Source organism: Rhea americana, unplaced genomic scaffold (assembly GCF_003343005.1).
Source record: "Rhea americana isolate MKP2758 unplaced genomic scaffold, rheAme1 scaffold_190, whole genome shotgun sequence".
NCBI classification, from domain to species: domain Eukaryota; kingdom Metazoa; phylum Chordata; class Aves; order Rheiformes; family Rheidae; genus Rhea; species Rhea americana.
Genome location: NW_028186039.1, coordinates 446,208 through 462,555, shown reverse-complemented (window position 1 = coordinate 462,555; position 16,348 = coordinate 446,208). Strand labels below are relative to the sequence as shown.

Here is a 16,348-nt window from a genome sequence, read left to right as displayed (position 1 = left end):
GCGAGCCCGAGCCTGAGTGCGAGCCGCGGGCCTGAGCCGCGGGCTGCGAGCCCGAGCCTGAGTGCGAGCCTGAGTGCGAGCTGCAGGCCGCGAGCCCGAGCCTGAGTGCGAGCCTGAGTGCGAGCCGCGGGCCGCGAGCCCGAGCGCGAGCTGTGGGCCCTGAGCCCCGAGCGTGAGCTGTGAGCCCAAGCCGCGAGCGCGAGCCGTGAGCCTGAGCCCGAGCCCTGAGCGCAGCGGCTGCCGGGCACTCAGGAGTGCACTTGCGAGGAGGTTCATCCTGGTAGGGCCCGTGATTGCCGGGCCCGAGCCAGCCCTTCCTCACACTTCGTTTGCTCCGAGTGCTTTGCTGCCCCTTTCCTCCAGCTGGCTCCAGTCACATCCTTGTGCCATTTGTTTGCCTGGAACAGGATGGCTAGGCGTGTGTCAAAGAGCCCTTTAAACCCCCAGTGCAAGCAAGCCCATCTGTTGTGCATAGTGTTAATGGGGATTTGTGCTTCCTACGCATGGTCTGCTGGAAACGAGGAAGCCAAGCACAGCGATAAAAGCAGCTGGCTTTTCCTGCATTGGCAGCTGCTGCTTTGCAGAACAGTAGGCCACCACGAAGTCCCCTTAAACCTTCACCTTGTGCTTCTGTGTCTGTGCAGCGCCTTGTTCTCCTCGCCTTGTTCTACAGCCCAGTTGTGCTGGCAGATGCAGCTGTGAGCACACTTGCAGTGCAGGCAGAAAGGCAGAGGAGAAAACACACCAGAGAAAAGACAGAGGGACAACTACTGTCCACGCAGCAGAGCACTAACTGAACCAGAGAGCAACAGAGAGCCTGGATCTTGCTGGAGGTTTGTACAATGTGGAGAAGCCAGTGCAGCAGAGCTGCTTTTCTGGTTCTGCTCGGGGGTCTCCATCCCCACTGGGGATCAGAGTTGCAGGGTGGTGAAATACTCCAGAAAACCATTAAAACTCTGCTAAATAAAAACGGTGCCTCTCCCATCAGAGCTGTGCTGCTTTGTCTCGTTGTCAGAGAAGGTGCTGGCAGGGCTCTGTCACACCGGACTGACAGCTCCAGCGACTGACAATGAGTGGGGTGCCATGGTGATAATTTTCCCAGCATGACTCTTTCTCTGCTGGAGAATCTCTCATGCATGCACAAAAGGGTTTTTGCTTGAGGGATCTCCTCTCAGCCCCCATGCTCAAGTGGTTCATAGCCCCTCAGGTTTCTGGTGAGAGGTCACAGCTTAGCACAGAAGATGGGCTCTGAGGGGACCACTCACTTTTCAGTACAGAGTTCCAGCAAGGCCCTTGCAGGGAGTGACTAGATTCTTTGCTGGCAATGTCCTGGGTTTATAAGGTGTCTTTAGTCTGGGCTTCCCTCTGTGACTCCCTCCTTAAGGCCATATTCAGCACTCCAGGCCCAAGACCACTTGCCTGTGGGCCAGGCTGCTGGGCTTAACTACACAGAACTAGTGGGAGAGAAGTGTTACTGAGATGCCCTTGCTGCAGGATTATTCCAGTGAAAGAACAGTGTTAGCTGGAAGGAAATTCCCTCTCCAAATGCAGAGACAAATGAATGGAAAAGAACACCGTGAGGGAGATGTTTCCACGTGGTCACAGATTTGCCAGTGGGACTCCACAGTGATAGGGGCAAGGGGAGAAAGAACTGAGTCTCATTTGACTTGGTGCTGTCACTGTCTTCTGTGGCCAAGTTTTGTATCTCCTACTAGATTCTCTGAGCTGCAACCTTGAGACAGGAACAAGTTAGGCTGGATGTGTGGAGGGGAGAGAAACTGATAAAACTCACTTCCAGGCTGCAGGAAGAGCCTACTTGATCAAAGCCAAGACAAGCTTGGCACCCTGGAGCAGAGCTGAACTGTCCATCCCTGGGAATGGACTTGCTGGTTGCTAGAGCAGTGGCTTGCTCCTCACTATGATCTGCTCCCAACTAGGCCAGGCCTTATCCCTTTGCTTCCTACACTTGAGAAATTCAGAGCTGTGTGAGGGTTGCTCAGATTGCAAGTGTGTGTGTGTGTGGGGGGGAGGAGAAGTCCTGCAAGGCAATGACCACATCCATGCTATGGTCTGAAGTAAGATAGTGGCACTGGGTTCCTGCCAACAAGCAGTGCAGCATGGACTCAGCCTAAAGATTTTTTTTCAAAGAGTTTGGACTGTGGCAGAATTTGTGGCTTTGCAGGTAATTCTGTTCCCCATGTAGCTCACACAGGAAGCATATATACTATCCGAACTTGCTGTCATGATCAATCCTTGGATGCTCTGATTTATTTATGACTCATTGAGTTCACTGTACTCTGTGCAGAAGAGGTGGTCTGGCTTTTGCAGCAAGGAGCAATCAGAGGAAGTGCCTTGGTGAGATACTGTGCTCAGCTCAAAGACTGTCTCTTCACGGCAGGTAGGGCTGAGCTTCAGTCTCAGCTTTCAGTGATGGAATCAGTATGAGTGTGCTGGTTCTGTACGCAAAAAATAGAATGGTAAAGCAGGCTCAAGGAAGACCTTATATGATAGTCAGACATAGCCTTGAGCCTTAGAAACATGGGACCTGCAGGTCTGGGCCTCTCTGCTCTGCTGCCTACCAAAGAAAATAAGAAAACAGACAATTTAGCTGCTTCCTGTCTAGAAGACAGACACAGGCCTGGGAGCGGAGACTTGGCTGAGAGTTTGTCGTCTACACAGGATCTAAGTGACGTTGTAAAAATCTAAGCTGATATCTTCCTGAATCCTCAGGGATACTCACGTGGTGGCTTACCAGATGGAAAAAGCGGTGGAAAAGTATGAAGGCAGGAGAGATAAAGCAACCCAGCAGCAGAGTGGAGAAGAGAACAAGAGAGACAAACACAAAGAAATCCTCATTTGCCTGCATTGTCTGGAAATGGGCAAACGCTGAGCTCTGAATGCATGTGCTTGCTAAAATTCATCTAGTCCCATTGTCCTAGCACATATGTGTGACTCTGAGCCAAGAGTGTTGTCTGGGTGTAGCTGCTGGGCTGTCTGAACAAGGGCACATACTCTGTGTTGGCTGGCCCATGGATGGATATGCAGAGAGGTGCTAAGCATGACTAACAGGAGGAGGGATACAAAGAAGACATCTGTGATTGCCTGGCATTACGCCAGCTCCATGCTCATTCAGTTTGCATGGAAAGATGAAGGTGCTAGCATACTGTGACATTATAGGGCTCCCTCAATTTAAGAGAGCCTGCATGTCCGTTGTACCTGGCATGTTGCTCTCCAACAAGTGTTGAGTGTAGCCTCATGGGTGGAACAGACACTTGGATTTGTGCTACTCCTCTCCCAGGTGATTTTGAGTGAGCTGAGGCACCTCTTGGTGCTTTGGTTTCTCCTTCTCTCAAACAAAGACAGTACTACTGACTCTCTTTGGGGTCAGCTTTGCTGTTAAAAGCAAGCAACAAGAAGGGCTTGGCTTTCTAACCACATTATCAAAGGATAATGCTGGCAGCTGCTTTTCTTTCTACTTTTTTGTAGATGGCCCCTGCTGGGAGAACACAGACTGTTGTCCTGGATCTTGGAGCCATGCTCACTTCCCAGTATTAAGATTATGTCTATGGGCAGCCACTTCCACCTTCCCTACATCTGCTTATGTTTGCATGTAGCATTACGTGTTGGCTGAAGCTTGCCTCTTACAGGGGACTCTGAGGCGGTGTCACATTTCTGTTGGGTCTGATCCTATTGCAGCATGTTTCTGAAGTGTGAGAAAGACGTACATACAGCAAGCACCAAAAAGCAAGGTTGTTGCACTGGGTCCTACCCATAGCAGATCTGAAACCTTACAGCAAGGAGCACTAAGCTCAGCTTTGCTGATGCAGGGGACATGGATTTTTTTTGTTGGTGGAATTTGAGAGCAGGGTTTTAGCCACAAAACAGTGTTGCAGACCTCCTGGGGAAAAGGAAGCACTGCCTGGAGCCCAGAGCTTGGTAGTAGAGTTTCCATAAAAGCAAAGAAAGGATTAGAGATGAGAAATGTATGTAGAATTATATAGAGAAACAGTAGTCATAGACTTCTTTGTGTCCTGTGGACACATGGATAGGTCATGGAACATAAATATCTGCCCTCCCGGGCACACACACGGGCACACACACACATACGTACACACTCCCTAATCCCTTTCCTGCTGGTATGTCAGAGAAAGCTATTTCTAGAACCTGAAATCTAGGTCAAAAAGAAGGAGAAAATCTGAAGGGAACGGTAATAGTCGCTCCCTTCAGAGGCCATATGGGGTCAGGTCTGGTTGATATGATTAATAAGGGGGCCTCTGTGGTGCTTTACTCCTCAGCCGCAGCCTTTCACACACTGGCTGAACAATGTGTCCTGGTCTGTTCTGTGTTCTTTCTTTCTTTCTTTCTTTCTTTCTTTTTTTTTTTTTTTTTTGGTTTAGTGTTCGCACTAGATTTGCAAAATAGAGAATACTGTGATCCAGACCTAGGTAGGCCTGAGGCCACCCTGACTGGCCAGCTGAGAGAGGAAGGGAGCGGACTTTGCCTTCAGGCACAGGCACCAGGTAATTATGATCCACAGGAGAGGAGAAAGGGCATAAGTGCCCTTCCGTCACAAGCCATAGCTAAGTAACTTTGTCAGAAGCTGTGGAAAGTCCCTCCATAGGTGAGCGAGCCTTTGAGAATTTCATCAGCTGGACCCACTCTCTGCACAGGGTTGCTTTGTGTGGTAATGCTGCACAGACGTGTGCGGATACTTTGTCTTTTCCCCATTATACCCAGCTGTGACCCTCCCTGCAGGGTACTGTATGGGGCCATCAGTGCCAGGAAACCAGACTAGGATCTGCCTTTTCCCATTCCAGGTCAGGGTTACCACCACAGCAGCAGTGAACCTGGAAACCATCCCTCTAATTCGGAGAAGAAAAAAGGCAGGCTGAAGGCAGAAGACCAGGCTGTTTTCTGATGCCTTTGGGGAATATGCATCCTGTGTGGTGCCCTGGAAAACCAGCCTTGGCTTGGCAAAGCTCTGGCACATAGATGGGCAGAAGGTATGTGCAGCCCTGGAAGCTGCTTATGGGAATGTGAGTGGCTATATGGCATGAGCCTCCTGCCTGGCTCTTGGGGTCAAGGCGAGGCTTGCCTGAAGGAGTGGTCTTTCTGGAACTGTTTCTGCTCTGGGTGCTGCAATTCCCTTGCCAGATTAGATTCAGGGCCTCCAGCTACTTTTCTGCCAGAGCTGCTGTCACTGGGGTCAGCAACAAGGGAGAATTGGAAGGTCACTGCTTTACAGAGCTCACTCTCAGCAACATCGTTCAGGCAGACTAGCCTATTTGAAAGGCAGGTCAACAGAGGCAGAGCCCAGTCCTGAAAGAGGAACAAGAGCTGGATTGCCTGGCCTCTTAGAAAGAGATGTAGACACAAGATCCCTATCCTGTGGGCACCTGGGCTTTCTGGGAACAGATTACTGAATCCCAGGACAAGCTGCTCCCATCTGAGCAAAGGTGATGTTACCAGAAGGCATCTGGAGGAATGGGAAGAGCTTGAGTAGGAACTGGCTTGGTATGAGTTTTTCCTGCTGTCACTGGAGTGTTGATCAGAGGCTGGGCTGGGATCTCCCCTCTGGGGAATGTCACTTTATTTGGCCATGCTTTACTCACCTCTCTCCTTTCCTTTTTTATGTCCCTGGACATAAAGTATTCAGAGCTCTTTGAGCATGGCTCCATGTCATTTGGCAGTCTATTAAGCAAGCAATTCCCAGTGATGCTTCTAATAATAAGGAACTGGGGCTATGAAGCCCTTTGTTAATGCAAAGGATTCAGAGTGGCTGTCAGCAGAACGCCTGACAATTAGATGAATAGGTTTCCTGGGACTTTCRTGTCTCCTGCTTTGCAAGGCACAAAGCTTTGTTTAACACTGATCAAGGGCAGTTCATCATCTGTCTTGCTGACTGTCAAATGGGAGCTAATTGCCTTGCAATGCGCAAGTGACACACAAATTTGTGGGAGGACCTAGAGCCATGTAGCTGATCAGAGGTGTGGCGGCTGTCAAGCCTCTCCCTGCCATGCATGGACCCCAAAACTTGCAGCACTCCATGAAAGGGGGCTTGCTGTGTGTCCTCAGCTGGTGACTGAATCCCTAGGACACTGCCTAGCTTGGTGATTTGAAACCGCCTGTTGTTCTCCTCAAAGATGAGAAATCTCTGTCAGACACATCATTACTGCTGTGGATGCCTCTTCAGGATACTTCCATACAGACAGGAAATGCAGTCCTCCTCTCAGTGACTGGGCACGTGATGTGAACAGTTCTCCCAGTCTGGTGCATGGATGCAGGTGCGGGAAGGTGTCTGTGAGAAGGGAATGGAGTGAGGATCCTCAGTCATCTGTCCCCATAAACTAGCATGTAGCAGAGGTCAGGAGCGACAATTCAGCCTGCAGATGATGCCTACCTGATTTGGTATACTCAGTTCTCTTTATTTGTCTGCACTGATGCAGTTGAGCTCGGAAGCACCAGTCTGAGCTTTAGGAGGCTCCTGCTACGTTATATTACAAAACCAACCAATTAAAGCTTCCGCAATGCACACGTGTATTTGCAAGAGGAACTGAGACCAGGTGGCTGATTAAAGGTGTGACTGCTGTCCAGATATGCCTCCTGCCTTCCCCATCAGGCACACACAAACACAGATGTCCTCTCTTCTCCATTCCCCCTCCTCCTCCCCCCATCAAATCTGTTCCCTACTGAAGTCCCAGCAGCTAATGCAAAGGGATGGAAGATGCTTGAAATCAGCAAGTCTGTGCAGGGTTGCATTGGACAGATGGTGGCAGGGTGATTTCAGGGTGGCAACCAGTGATCTTGAATGCCTGGTGCTATGCTATGCCTTCTATTGTTTCGTGATGTTAGCCTGGATATGCAGCAGTACTGAGCTCATCGTTGGCTGCCCTGTTGATGAGAAGCTCTGCTTGCAGGGGTGGGAGCAAGCTGGTTTTGTGGGTAGTGAGTTTGTGGGCAGAGAGGCTGTTATAAATGAGGGACCTGGACTGGGCAAGCAGCCCTTCCCTCCCAGAGGGTCTCTTCCAGAGCTCTGCCTCATCATGTGATCTTCCACAGTGCTAACCCTGGAGCACAGGCCATTAACACTTGCTCCATGAGCAGTGTGCTGGCCTACAGAACAAGGGCTGGGGGGCAGGGGTAGGTTTGGGGCATGAGCATGTCTCTGTGGGCAGGAAGACCTGGAACAGGGCAACTCATAAAAGACATGATGGTTACCAGCACTCCCCATTCCCGCTCTCTGTGTGCTGCTGACACAGTGCTCCAACCTGGCTTCCACCAAAAGCACACTCCAGAGCTGGGGAGTGCCTGTGCTGGCAGCTTCACCCAGCAGGATACAAGATCATTCTCAAATTCTCCCATAGCTCTGCAGATTGGTGCTAGTGTCCTGTTGGTGCCAAGAGCAACCTGTCCTGCTGGACATGACCCCAGTGTCACTGTGGGTGATAGGACTTACTGTTTGTCCCTGCTTCATTAGCAATACTGTACAATCCCGGCAAGAGCCCAGACTCCTGCTCCTCTTGCCCACTCGAGTATGTGCCAGGCACGATGTCCACTCACAGTCAGGTCTGTGAGCAGCAGAAAATTACCTTTTCCAAGCTGCATTCCCAAACCAGTCTTGGAATTTAAACAGCCTCCTTTTGACACACCACCCTCCACCTGGCAGAGGAGCTGAAAGAGATGTGGGATACTTTGAAGAAAGCAATGCAAAAGTGATGCAAATTTAGTGACTTGAAGCAAATGATCTGCTTCCAGCATCATGTGGAAAGGTGAAGGCTTTCTCTTCTGGGGAGGATGCTGTTGGCACAGCCATCTCCATGCAAACTTCCTTGGAAAGCTGTTCTCCAGAGCCTGCTCCCAATTCTCTGTATGCTCTGTGAGGGCTTTGCATGCCAGCTGAAATGCTGCAGTGAGAACAGGGCTGCTCCTGACGCCAGAGTTTTGCACAGCAGAACCTGTCACCTCTGCTCAGGGCTTTGGGACTTATTACCAGAGGAAGCATTTCCTGAGCAATGATCCTGTCATCTGCAGCCCTCACACACACTTTCCAAGTGGCACAGACCACTGGAGAGTATTTAAGCCACTGCTGTAGATTGCTGTTCTTATTCACCTACTCTGAGGAATGCTCAGTGAACTCTGGGCTTACTCGCTGGCTGACGAACCACAGCACTTCAATAAACACAAGCGGAGCCTGGCTGCACTAAACATGGCCTCCAGGCCAAAGCTATGCTGCCCTCAGGGCTGGGGAGCCAACACTAGCTGATTTTTGGATGAGATGGAAAAGCAGTGCTTTCATCTCTTCCCTCACTGGCTTTCCTGCTGCCCCATGCAAGATCTAAGCAGCTCTTGTCATTGCTAGCTGTCTCAGACTGGTAATCCTGGTGTCCTGGCAAAATTCCAGCTGGAGACAGAGCACTCACTTTCCTTGCTTCCCACCAAGGCGTTGAATACATCCAGTGTCTTGGGAGCCTCCTCAGGGAGCATTGCTGATGGGTACAGTAGTTCTGCTGGGGAGCGTTAACAGCCCTGGCTCATCCCAGAGGTGGCAGAGAAAGTGGCTCCCTTCTTTACAGGGCCTTTGGAGAAGAAAGGGCTCGGTAAGCAGGAGCTCTCGCTCCTGTGAACCATTTGGCAAAGAGACTGCTGTCCTGCAAGGCTGGGAACTGCCTTGTGGTAGTGACGATTCAGCTGATTAGAAACATCAGCTGAATGAGGCTGCCTTCAGCCTCTCCCATTCTCCAGAGGATAGAGTCACTCCTGACTCATATCTGAGGGAGAGGCCAGGCTTTTGTCCAGTACAGTAATTACTAATCAAAAGAGAAAGGCCTGTGTGGAGTGAGTAATGCCCACAGCCAGTGTCAGCAGAGATAGGCAGGGTGTCTGGAGCTGAGTATAACATTATTAATTGCTCAGGAAAAACAGTGCACTGAAGCTGCAGGGTGCTGGGCTCTGAGGCTCAGAAAGGCTCACTAGTGCCATCAAATTTAGAGCAAGATTTGTTTTTAGTGCATATCAGAGATGTTCGGATCAGGACCTCTAGTTTGAGTACACCTGAAGGGAGAAGGGCAAATACTATGAGATGCATTAGACATCTGTGTGGCTACTGCAATTCAGCTTGTCTCCAAGACAGAAAGGAACTGGGGGAAGTGCAGCCAAAGGATGAACTCCTAATGTCGCATTGTCAGAGGATTTTGAAAGAAGGCTAATCTCCAGGCAGCTGTAATCGAAGTGGCAGCCCAAGGGCTGGGTGCAGCCAGAGTGACACTGTCTGCCCCTTACCTTTTCAGCCCTGGCAGCTGGAGAGGGAAGGGACTGCAGTCAGAGAACTGTGAGCCTGCCACATGACACTGCATTGCCTCTCATGGAGCTTAGTTAAAGCCTGGGCCTGCACAGGAGTCCTCTTGGTGAGCCCCTACTCAGATCCAGTTCTCCTCTGAGTTCTGCCTGCTCCTCTCATCCTTAGCTAGGAGGAAGCCTCACCAAACGCTGCTCAGATTGCTGGGTCCAGCAGGGTCAGACCTATCTGTAACACTGCTGGAGGAAATTCCAATCCCTGAGAGTCTAGAGGGGACAAACTCACACCATGAGTCTCCCCCCCCGCCCACATCTACTTCCAGGAGTTCTGTCTTTTGGGGGAGCCTGCAATAAAGTTCATGGTGAACCCCAAAGCCTTGTGACTCTTCCATCACTGAGGGACAGGGGCCTTATATCCTCTTGGCTGAAGGGTCTGCAGAGATCAGGATATGCTCAGATCCCAGGGAAATGATGCAAAGTCCCTGATACACATTTTTCTTCCCAACGATTTTGGAGAGAGGTTAAACCTGTCATCTGTAGCCCAGATTGGAGGAACAACACCTAGATGCTTTGCTGAGAGAAGGAAGAACAAGAGGAAGAAGAAGGCTCTCAATAGCTGTCTCAGCAGCTGCTTGGCCGCTGCACCAAGGCTTGCAGAAGAAAGGCTGCTTTTCTGTACAAGATTCCCTCTGCATCCTCAGCCCCACAGGACTCCCAGCCCAGCAGACAAAGGCAGCAGTCAGTGCTGCCCATCCTCCTAGAACCCACAACAGGGCAAAGTGGATGTCCCCTGAGATGCTCCCAGCTGCAGTACTCAGATCTGTTTTTTGGTTTGGCTGAGCCAAGAGACAGCTCTCCTGGACTTCCACACACTGTATTAACTGTGCAGGTAAGAACCCCTTTGCCATTTCAGCCCCTGCATCCAGAGACACAGAACCATCCATCCTGGCCCACATACACTGGCTGCTGTACTTCCTCACCAGCACAGAACAAGCTCAGAGACACAGGTTCTCCCTTGATGGCCACAAAATTCCTGGACAGCTGTGGCTGGAGATACCTCGTGCAGATATCTGAGGGCAGCACCTTGCACACTCAACACCTTCCAGGCAATTCAGTGGCGACCTCGCCCATGTTCCACCAGCCCTGTACCCCTTGCTTTCTGATCTGCTCACTTCCCCTCTGCCTCCCCTCACGGCCCACCGCTGGCACTCACTGCTGTTGCTGGGCAGGGTCCTGCTGCCGCTGAGGCTGCCTGCCGGTGGCGGGGAGATTGAGCGGACAGAGCCTGTATCCTCTTCCTGGGAGCAGCCCGCCTGGATGGCACGGAGGTAGCTGTGGCTCCGGGAACGGAAGTAGCTGGGCAGCGGCAGGTCCAGCACCTCCACGGCAGCTGATTCGGCCTCGCTGTAGGTAGAGTCGCAGACTGCCTCGTACTGCTCCCCCAGCTCTGGCTCTCCTGCCTGCACAGGAAGAGGGGCAGAGCCAGTCACCCCCTGCTCGGAGCCAAGCCTCTTCCCCTTCTCTTTCCCCTCGCAAATTAGTCTCTCTCTTCCTGGAGATCTCTGTCCTCCAGGGCTGCTGCTATTTTTAAGTGGGTTTCAATTATTTGTAGGCAAGACTGTGAGGTTTAGTGGTCAGTGCTCACTGCAGAGCAGGACTCCTGAGTTCTCTGCCATGAGAAAGTGGGGATGAGGGCCTCCTCCAATACAAGAAAGTCCCTGCTTGTGGAGCAGGAGAGACTTACCACCACAGTGCCTACGAAACACTTCCCAGTCTTTGATGGAAAGGCTGAGAGCATGTGAGGCTAAAATCCCTGTTCAGCCTCTGAAAAGCCTCCTAGTGCCTGTTAGCATGGCCAGGAGAATCCAAAACCCATCAACAGGACCCCATCAGCTCAGGTGTGTTCCTCCCCTGGGGGAGATTGCACAGCCTTATATCAATGTGCAGTGCAGAAAGAGAAGATAGGAAAGTTTGGACTAGGTGGGGTGATATTAGTAGCCCAAGATTGCCTGGACTTGTGCTGTGGTGTTGCTGTCAGGAATTCAACCCCAGTCTTGTTGAAGGTGAGGGACCAGGAGATGGCTGAGTGCTGGGCCAAGGCATGGTGTGCCCCGAGCAGAAGCAGCTCTGTACCCTGCTTTTGCTGCTACCTCAGCTTCTCCCTCCCACACCATGCCCCCGCTGCCCTGCCCTGTTCTCAGTCAGCAGCAGCTGATGAAACTTTAACTCAGGAGAGGCTCACCTGGATTACACCACAGCCAGCCTAAAACAAAGTGTTTTGAAATACAGATGCTGAGAGATGCTGAGATTGGACCTGTTGCCCGCTCCTGTCTCTCCTGGCCCTTTCTTAGGCCTCAAGAACAGTATGGCTGGTGTTGGTGTCTGGAGCCTTTCTCCAGTTTCCACAAGGTTTGGCTCAAAAAGCTCATTAGTTTCCATACAAAAGTGATGCTCCCTAATACCCCTCCCACCAGGACTAGGGAAAACCAAGCTCTCCAGCTGCCCTAGAGTGCTTTGGATTGAGAAGATCTTCCTTCTGCTCTTCCTGCTGGCTCCTGGGTGAAGACTAACCCCACAACCTGCCTGTGCACTCCAGGCAGCATTCCAGGAGTGACTCAAGAAAACTCTGTGAGGAAGGAAGAGGGAAATACCAGCGGGACGGTACCTGATCTCCATGGGTAAATATCTGAGGGATAAGTGAGGGGGATCCAAAGATCTGGAAGAAAGAGTTGGAGAAGGTTAAAAGCTAAGAATGGGGGAGACCCTCACACACACAGCCACTGCACAGGGACTGAGGACGACGGGAGCAGATAGCCTTTTCTCTGGGACCACAACTGCTGACAGTTCAGCACAAACTTCAGAACTTGTAAGACACCAAGCAAAATGCTGGTGTGGCCTGGCACCACTCAGGCTCCTCAGACAGTGGCACAGACATGGCATGGCAAAACTCCATGGAATGTCTCCAAACTGGAGAGAAGGTATTGATGCATTCAGCCTGTTGTATGCACCATATATAAATATATAGATACACAGGGCACACTTGGACTCTGACAGTGGGAACACAATGCTACAAAACCCGTCAGCACATGCAGGGTGTCTGTGACTGTGGGACAAGGGCTGGTGTGACTCCCAGTCAGCACCTCAGCTAAGCTCCCAGTATGGATCTGGCCAGCACCTCAGCTCCCTCCTTTCTGTGCTACAGGAGGAGTTCAGTGGAATGTCCAGGAGAAAGTGATGGGCCCCCACAGCCTTTATCTGACACTTGAAGAGCCTGAGTGGATGGGCAGCTGGAGTATTCCACGGCAGGGGAAATTTGCTTGGCCTTCATCTAAGCCTTCTTGGTGTTTGGCTGGGCAGCTCACTGCAATTTCCCCTTTCACCAGTCCAGGAAGAAGGCACTTAGAAATGATACTCCCTTCTCTCCATAGTGCAGTCAGAGCACACACTTGGCATAACAACAGATGCTTGACAGACACTGTGCTGCCTGTGGGGAGAAATCCTTTTTCTTCCTCCCCAGACAGTTCCTTCCATCCAAGTTCTGCAGATCACGTCCACGCTATTAGGTCTTCACTACGTGAACTGCCCAAGATAACCCATCTTGGCAAGAATCCAGGTTCAAAAAGTACACCAGATGAAGGGGCTTGGGTCTGGGGCCTAGGTCGTGACCCTCCACAGAGAAGGGCAGCTCAAAGTGTGGATGTACAATGTTGGCTCTGTCAAACCACTGGTTCCCTTGCTGTGAAAGGTCGATACTGACATGCACATCAGAAGAACTCCAGGTTTCCAGAGATTTGCAAGGTGGAGCTCGGCTGGCATAAAACCAAGTGGAGTGAACTTTTCTTGCAGAGCTGGCGATACTCCTCTTTGGGAGGACTCTAGGGTCTGTCTTGCTGTACAAACAGAGAAGGTGTTGAAGGTCACACAAAAGCGAGGGCAGAGGAGGAACTGCCTCTGGTACTCATAGTATGAAACGGCAGAGCTTCCAAAAGATCAGGCCAGGGTAAGCATACAAAGTAGATGTACTAGGTCCATCCTGAATCAACAGATGTACAATATCTGGGGGAGGGGGAGGGGACCTCTAAATCTCAGTTCAGCTACAACTGGACTCTTTGGTCTTTAGAAAGGCAGGCAAAGTGTAAATGATGACATGAGCCCACACTTGATCTTAGTACTGTGGGCAGCTAGGATACCACCTGCATCACAGGGCTAAAGCTCCATGTCTGGAAAGGAGTATTTGTCTACGCAGCTCCTAGCACATCAGCTCGGACCCTTCATCTCCAAGAACATCCTGGTGTTCTTATGGGTGTGTTGGAATCAGCTGCTAGATGGTAACTTTTGGCTGGAGGAGAGCAAAAACTAAGTGGGCATGTTGTCTCACACCTCCTTAAAGATGGCTTGGCTTCAGACACAGGTTCACATACAAAGCACAAGAGTACAATGGTCTGACCTCTTTCTCTGTGCAATGAAACACCCAGCACATTGTTGCTGATGTACAAAGAACGAGACTGATCACAAGGAACAAGTACACCCCGTGAGCAATACTCTGTGCCCTTCCCCAAAGCTCTCCACAAGCGGCTTCAAGCACACTACTGGGAGTAATAGCAAGAGAAACCAACCTGTGGAGCTGGAGAGGCCAGGCTGAGATGAATGTGTACTCTGAGCCCCATGGATCTGTATGGGGGTGACAGGGCACAAATCTCACAGCTTCTCCATGGTCTGGTTCATGATATCCGGCCCACTTCTTTAACCATTGTGTTGTGCTGCCTTCCTTGATCATTGAATGCTGGCAGTGTGTGGGGATGACAGATTCTGGAGCAGCTCAGTGGGGCATGTGTGCACACACATTGCCATGTATACTCATGTGAACAGAAACTTGACATGAGAGAGGCCCAGAGTGACAGTGAAACAGCTGGGCAAGGCTTGTGGAGTCATTGCTGCCCCAGGACACTTTCAACTATGTACTGAAAGGAAGAGTCCCTGTCCCACAGCTGAGATTAAGCATATGGGACCTATGCAAGAGCCATATCCTGGCACAAGTTATTATGGAGCCTGAAAAGCAGCTGGCTTATAGCCACCCAGCCCTTAGCCACTACAGTTTAGTCCCAAGGTGAGGCTTAGGATAGGACAGGGAGTTATATCCTGTTTGAACTGACGACCTCCTAGAGACCAGAGTCAGAGCACACAAACCCAGCTTGTGGCAAGGAATCTGCCATCCACCAACAGTGCCTCCACTAGGATCTTTGGCTTTGCCTAGAGACCATCTAAATTAAGTGTTTTACCTTCACTAATGCATGGGGAGTAGGAATATCCACTGAAGACATTCCCATTTAACTGGCAGAACAATCTCATGAGTTACAGACATCTCATTCCTAGGCCCAATCCACTTCACAAAGGATGAGATTTTCAGAGTAAAGCAATAGTGGGATTACTTTCCCTAGTTCTAGCTATGTAGAGCTTCTGGCAGCTGGCCCCAGGCTACACACTGTCTTTTGGATGAATGAAGTCAGCAGGGCCGGTCCCTGCTCTGTGCCCACCTAGCATGTGCAAGGAGCTTGCAGTGGGAGGAAGCTACCTTGCAGGTAGCTCTCATTAAGGCTGTGTGCAGGCTCCTGGATGGTGCCTGTGCTTGTGCACAGAGCAGCCCTAAGCTTTACCCATCATTGTGAAGGTCTGTGCAGAGCTCTGGGCTGCAATACCTGTAACCATGGCTAGTTTGACTTCAGCTGCACCAGTGGAGCTGAGGGGAGGGGAAAGCTGCAGCAAGAGGGTTCTAATATGAATCAGAATTAAGGAGCTGGCCCCGAGGCTTTGGTAAAGCTGCCAGAGACTAGGTTGCCCATTACTGGAGTGCAGCCTGAGCCTTATTCTGCAGGGGAAAGAGAGATGTTCCTCTTTCCCCTTAGCCAGCCTCCTTCATCTTTTGGGATCGTGTGTGTGTGTGCAGCTGGGTACAGCTCTCCAGCATCTCACCTGGCTGATGCAACTGGACTCATTGACACTGTCAGAGATCTGGTTATATTCTTCCTCCCAGGCTGGGAACTTTGGAGGTAGGAGGATCTCAACAGAGTCCAGGCGGTCCAGGCTCCTGTTAGGAGAGAGAGAAGGGTGTGAGGGGGCAGGTGCACAGACATCTGCCAGGCATTGGTGTGCATGGCAGCCTAAAGCCAATGTTGGGCACTGAGTCCATGGCTTGGCCCTAGTGGCAGCTCCTAGAATAGAGGGAAGCACTTTCCTGCCTTGCCAGCCCTGGTTTGAACTCTTTAGTCTGGCACATGGGTGGAGGCTTTGTGGAGAACAAGAGGAGGAGAGAGGACAGGAACTTGCAGCCCCCTGCAAGGAATGCACTACAGGTGTCAGGTTAGTCCAGCCTAATCCCAGGGAGCACACAGGACATGTGCCAACCCACATAGTCATGCCCTGGTTACAGACTAACTTCCAGCAGAGACTGATGTTGGGTGTTAAACAAGCCAGCTCTTCCCTGCTCAGACTGGCTGGAAGGGTGTGGGGCATGGGGTGACAAAAGGCTTTTCAGTTATTTTTTTGTGGATGTTTAAGCTGGAAAAATCTGCAGGATTTCTTCTTATTTATTTATTTTTTAATAGAAAAAACCCAAAGATTATCTGGAAGAAGGTCAAAACAAACTGAATAGCAGCATTGCATGAGCAGAGGAGTTCGGTATATTCTGAACAGCTTTCTCTGCAGGCTCTGGGGGAACCACTGTGCTAGGGTTCCTCTATAGCAGAGAAGAGAACAGCAGAGCCTCATATTCAGCCCAGCCCAGCTACAGCCTCTGCTGAGAGCCAGGCACCCAGGGGTGAGGTGGGATGCAGGAAGGATGGGAGTGATGCGGCAAGGACGGGAGGTATGTGGGATGGACAGGACTCTCATTCTTCTACACCACCATGACATCCTGTGTGTGGCTGAAGGAGCCTTTGTCACAGATAAGCTGGGTATGTTAAAACTTGCCACTTTGAGTGCATACCCTGCACATTAGACCTGTGCTGTCCTTTATGGACATGCTGAAAGGTATGGGCTCTGCAGACACAGCCTGTTA

The 16,348-nt window shown here is 50.9% G+C and overlaps 1 protein-coding gene across 1 annotated transcript in view; it reads right to left on the bottom strand.

Annotated features, from left to right (window-relative positions):
- Positions 1–16,348, bottom strand: part of DLGAP4 (DLG associated protein 4) — a 77,330-nt gene that overhangs the window by 48,525 nt on the left and 12,457 nt on the right. The window contains exons 3-4 of the mRNA XM_085302605.1: positions 15,265–15,379; positions 10,508–10,754 (exon numbers count right to left, since the gene is read on the bottom strand). Of these exons, the coding sequence (XP_085158731.1) occupies positions 10,508–10,754; positions 15,265–15,379 (362 nt within the window). The remainder of the gene's footprint in view (positions 1–10,507; positions 10,755–15,264; positions 15,380–16,348) is intronic.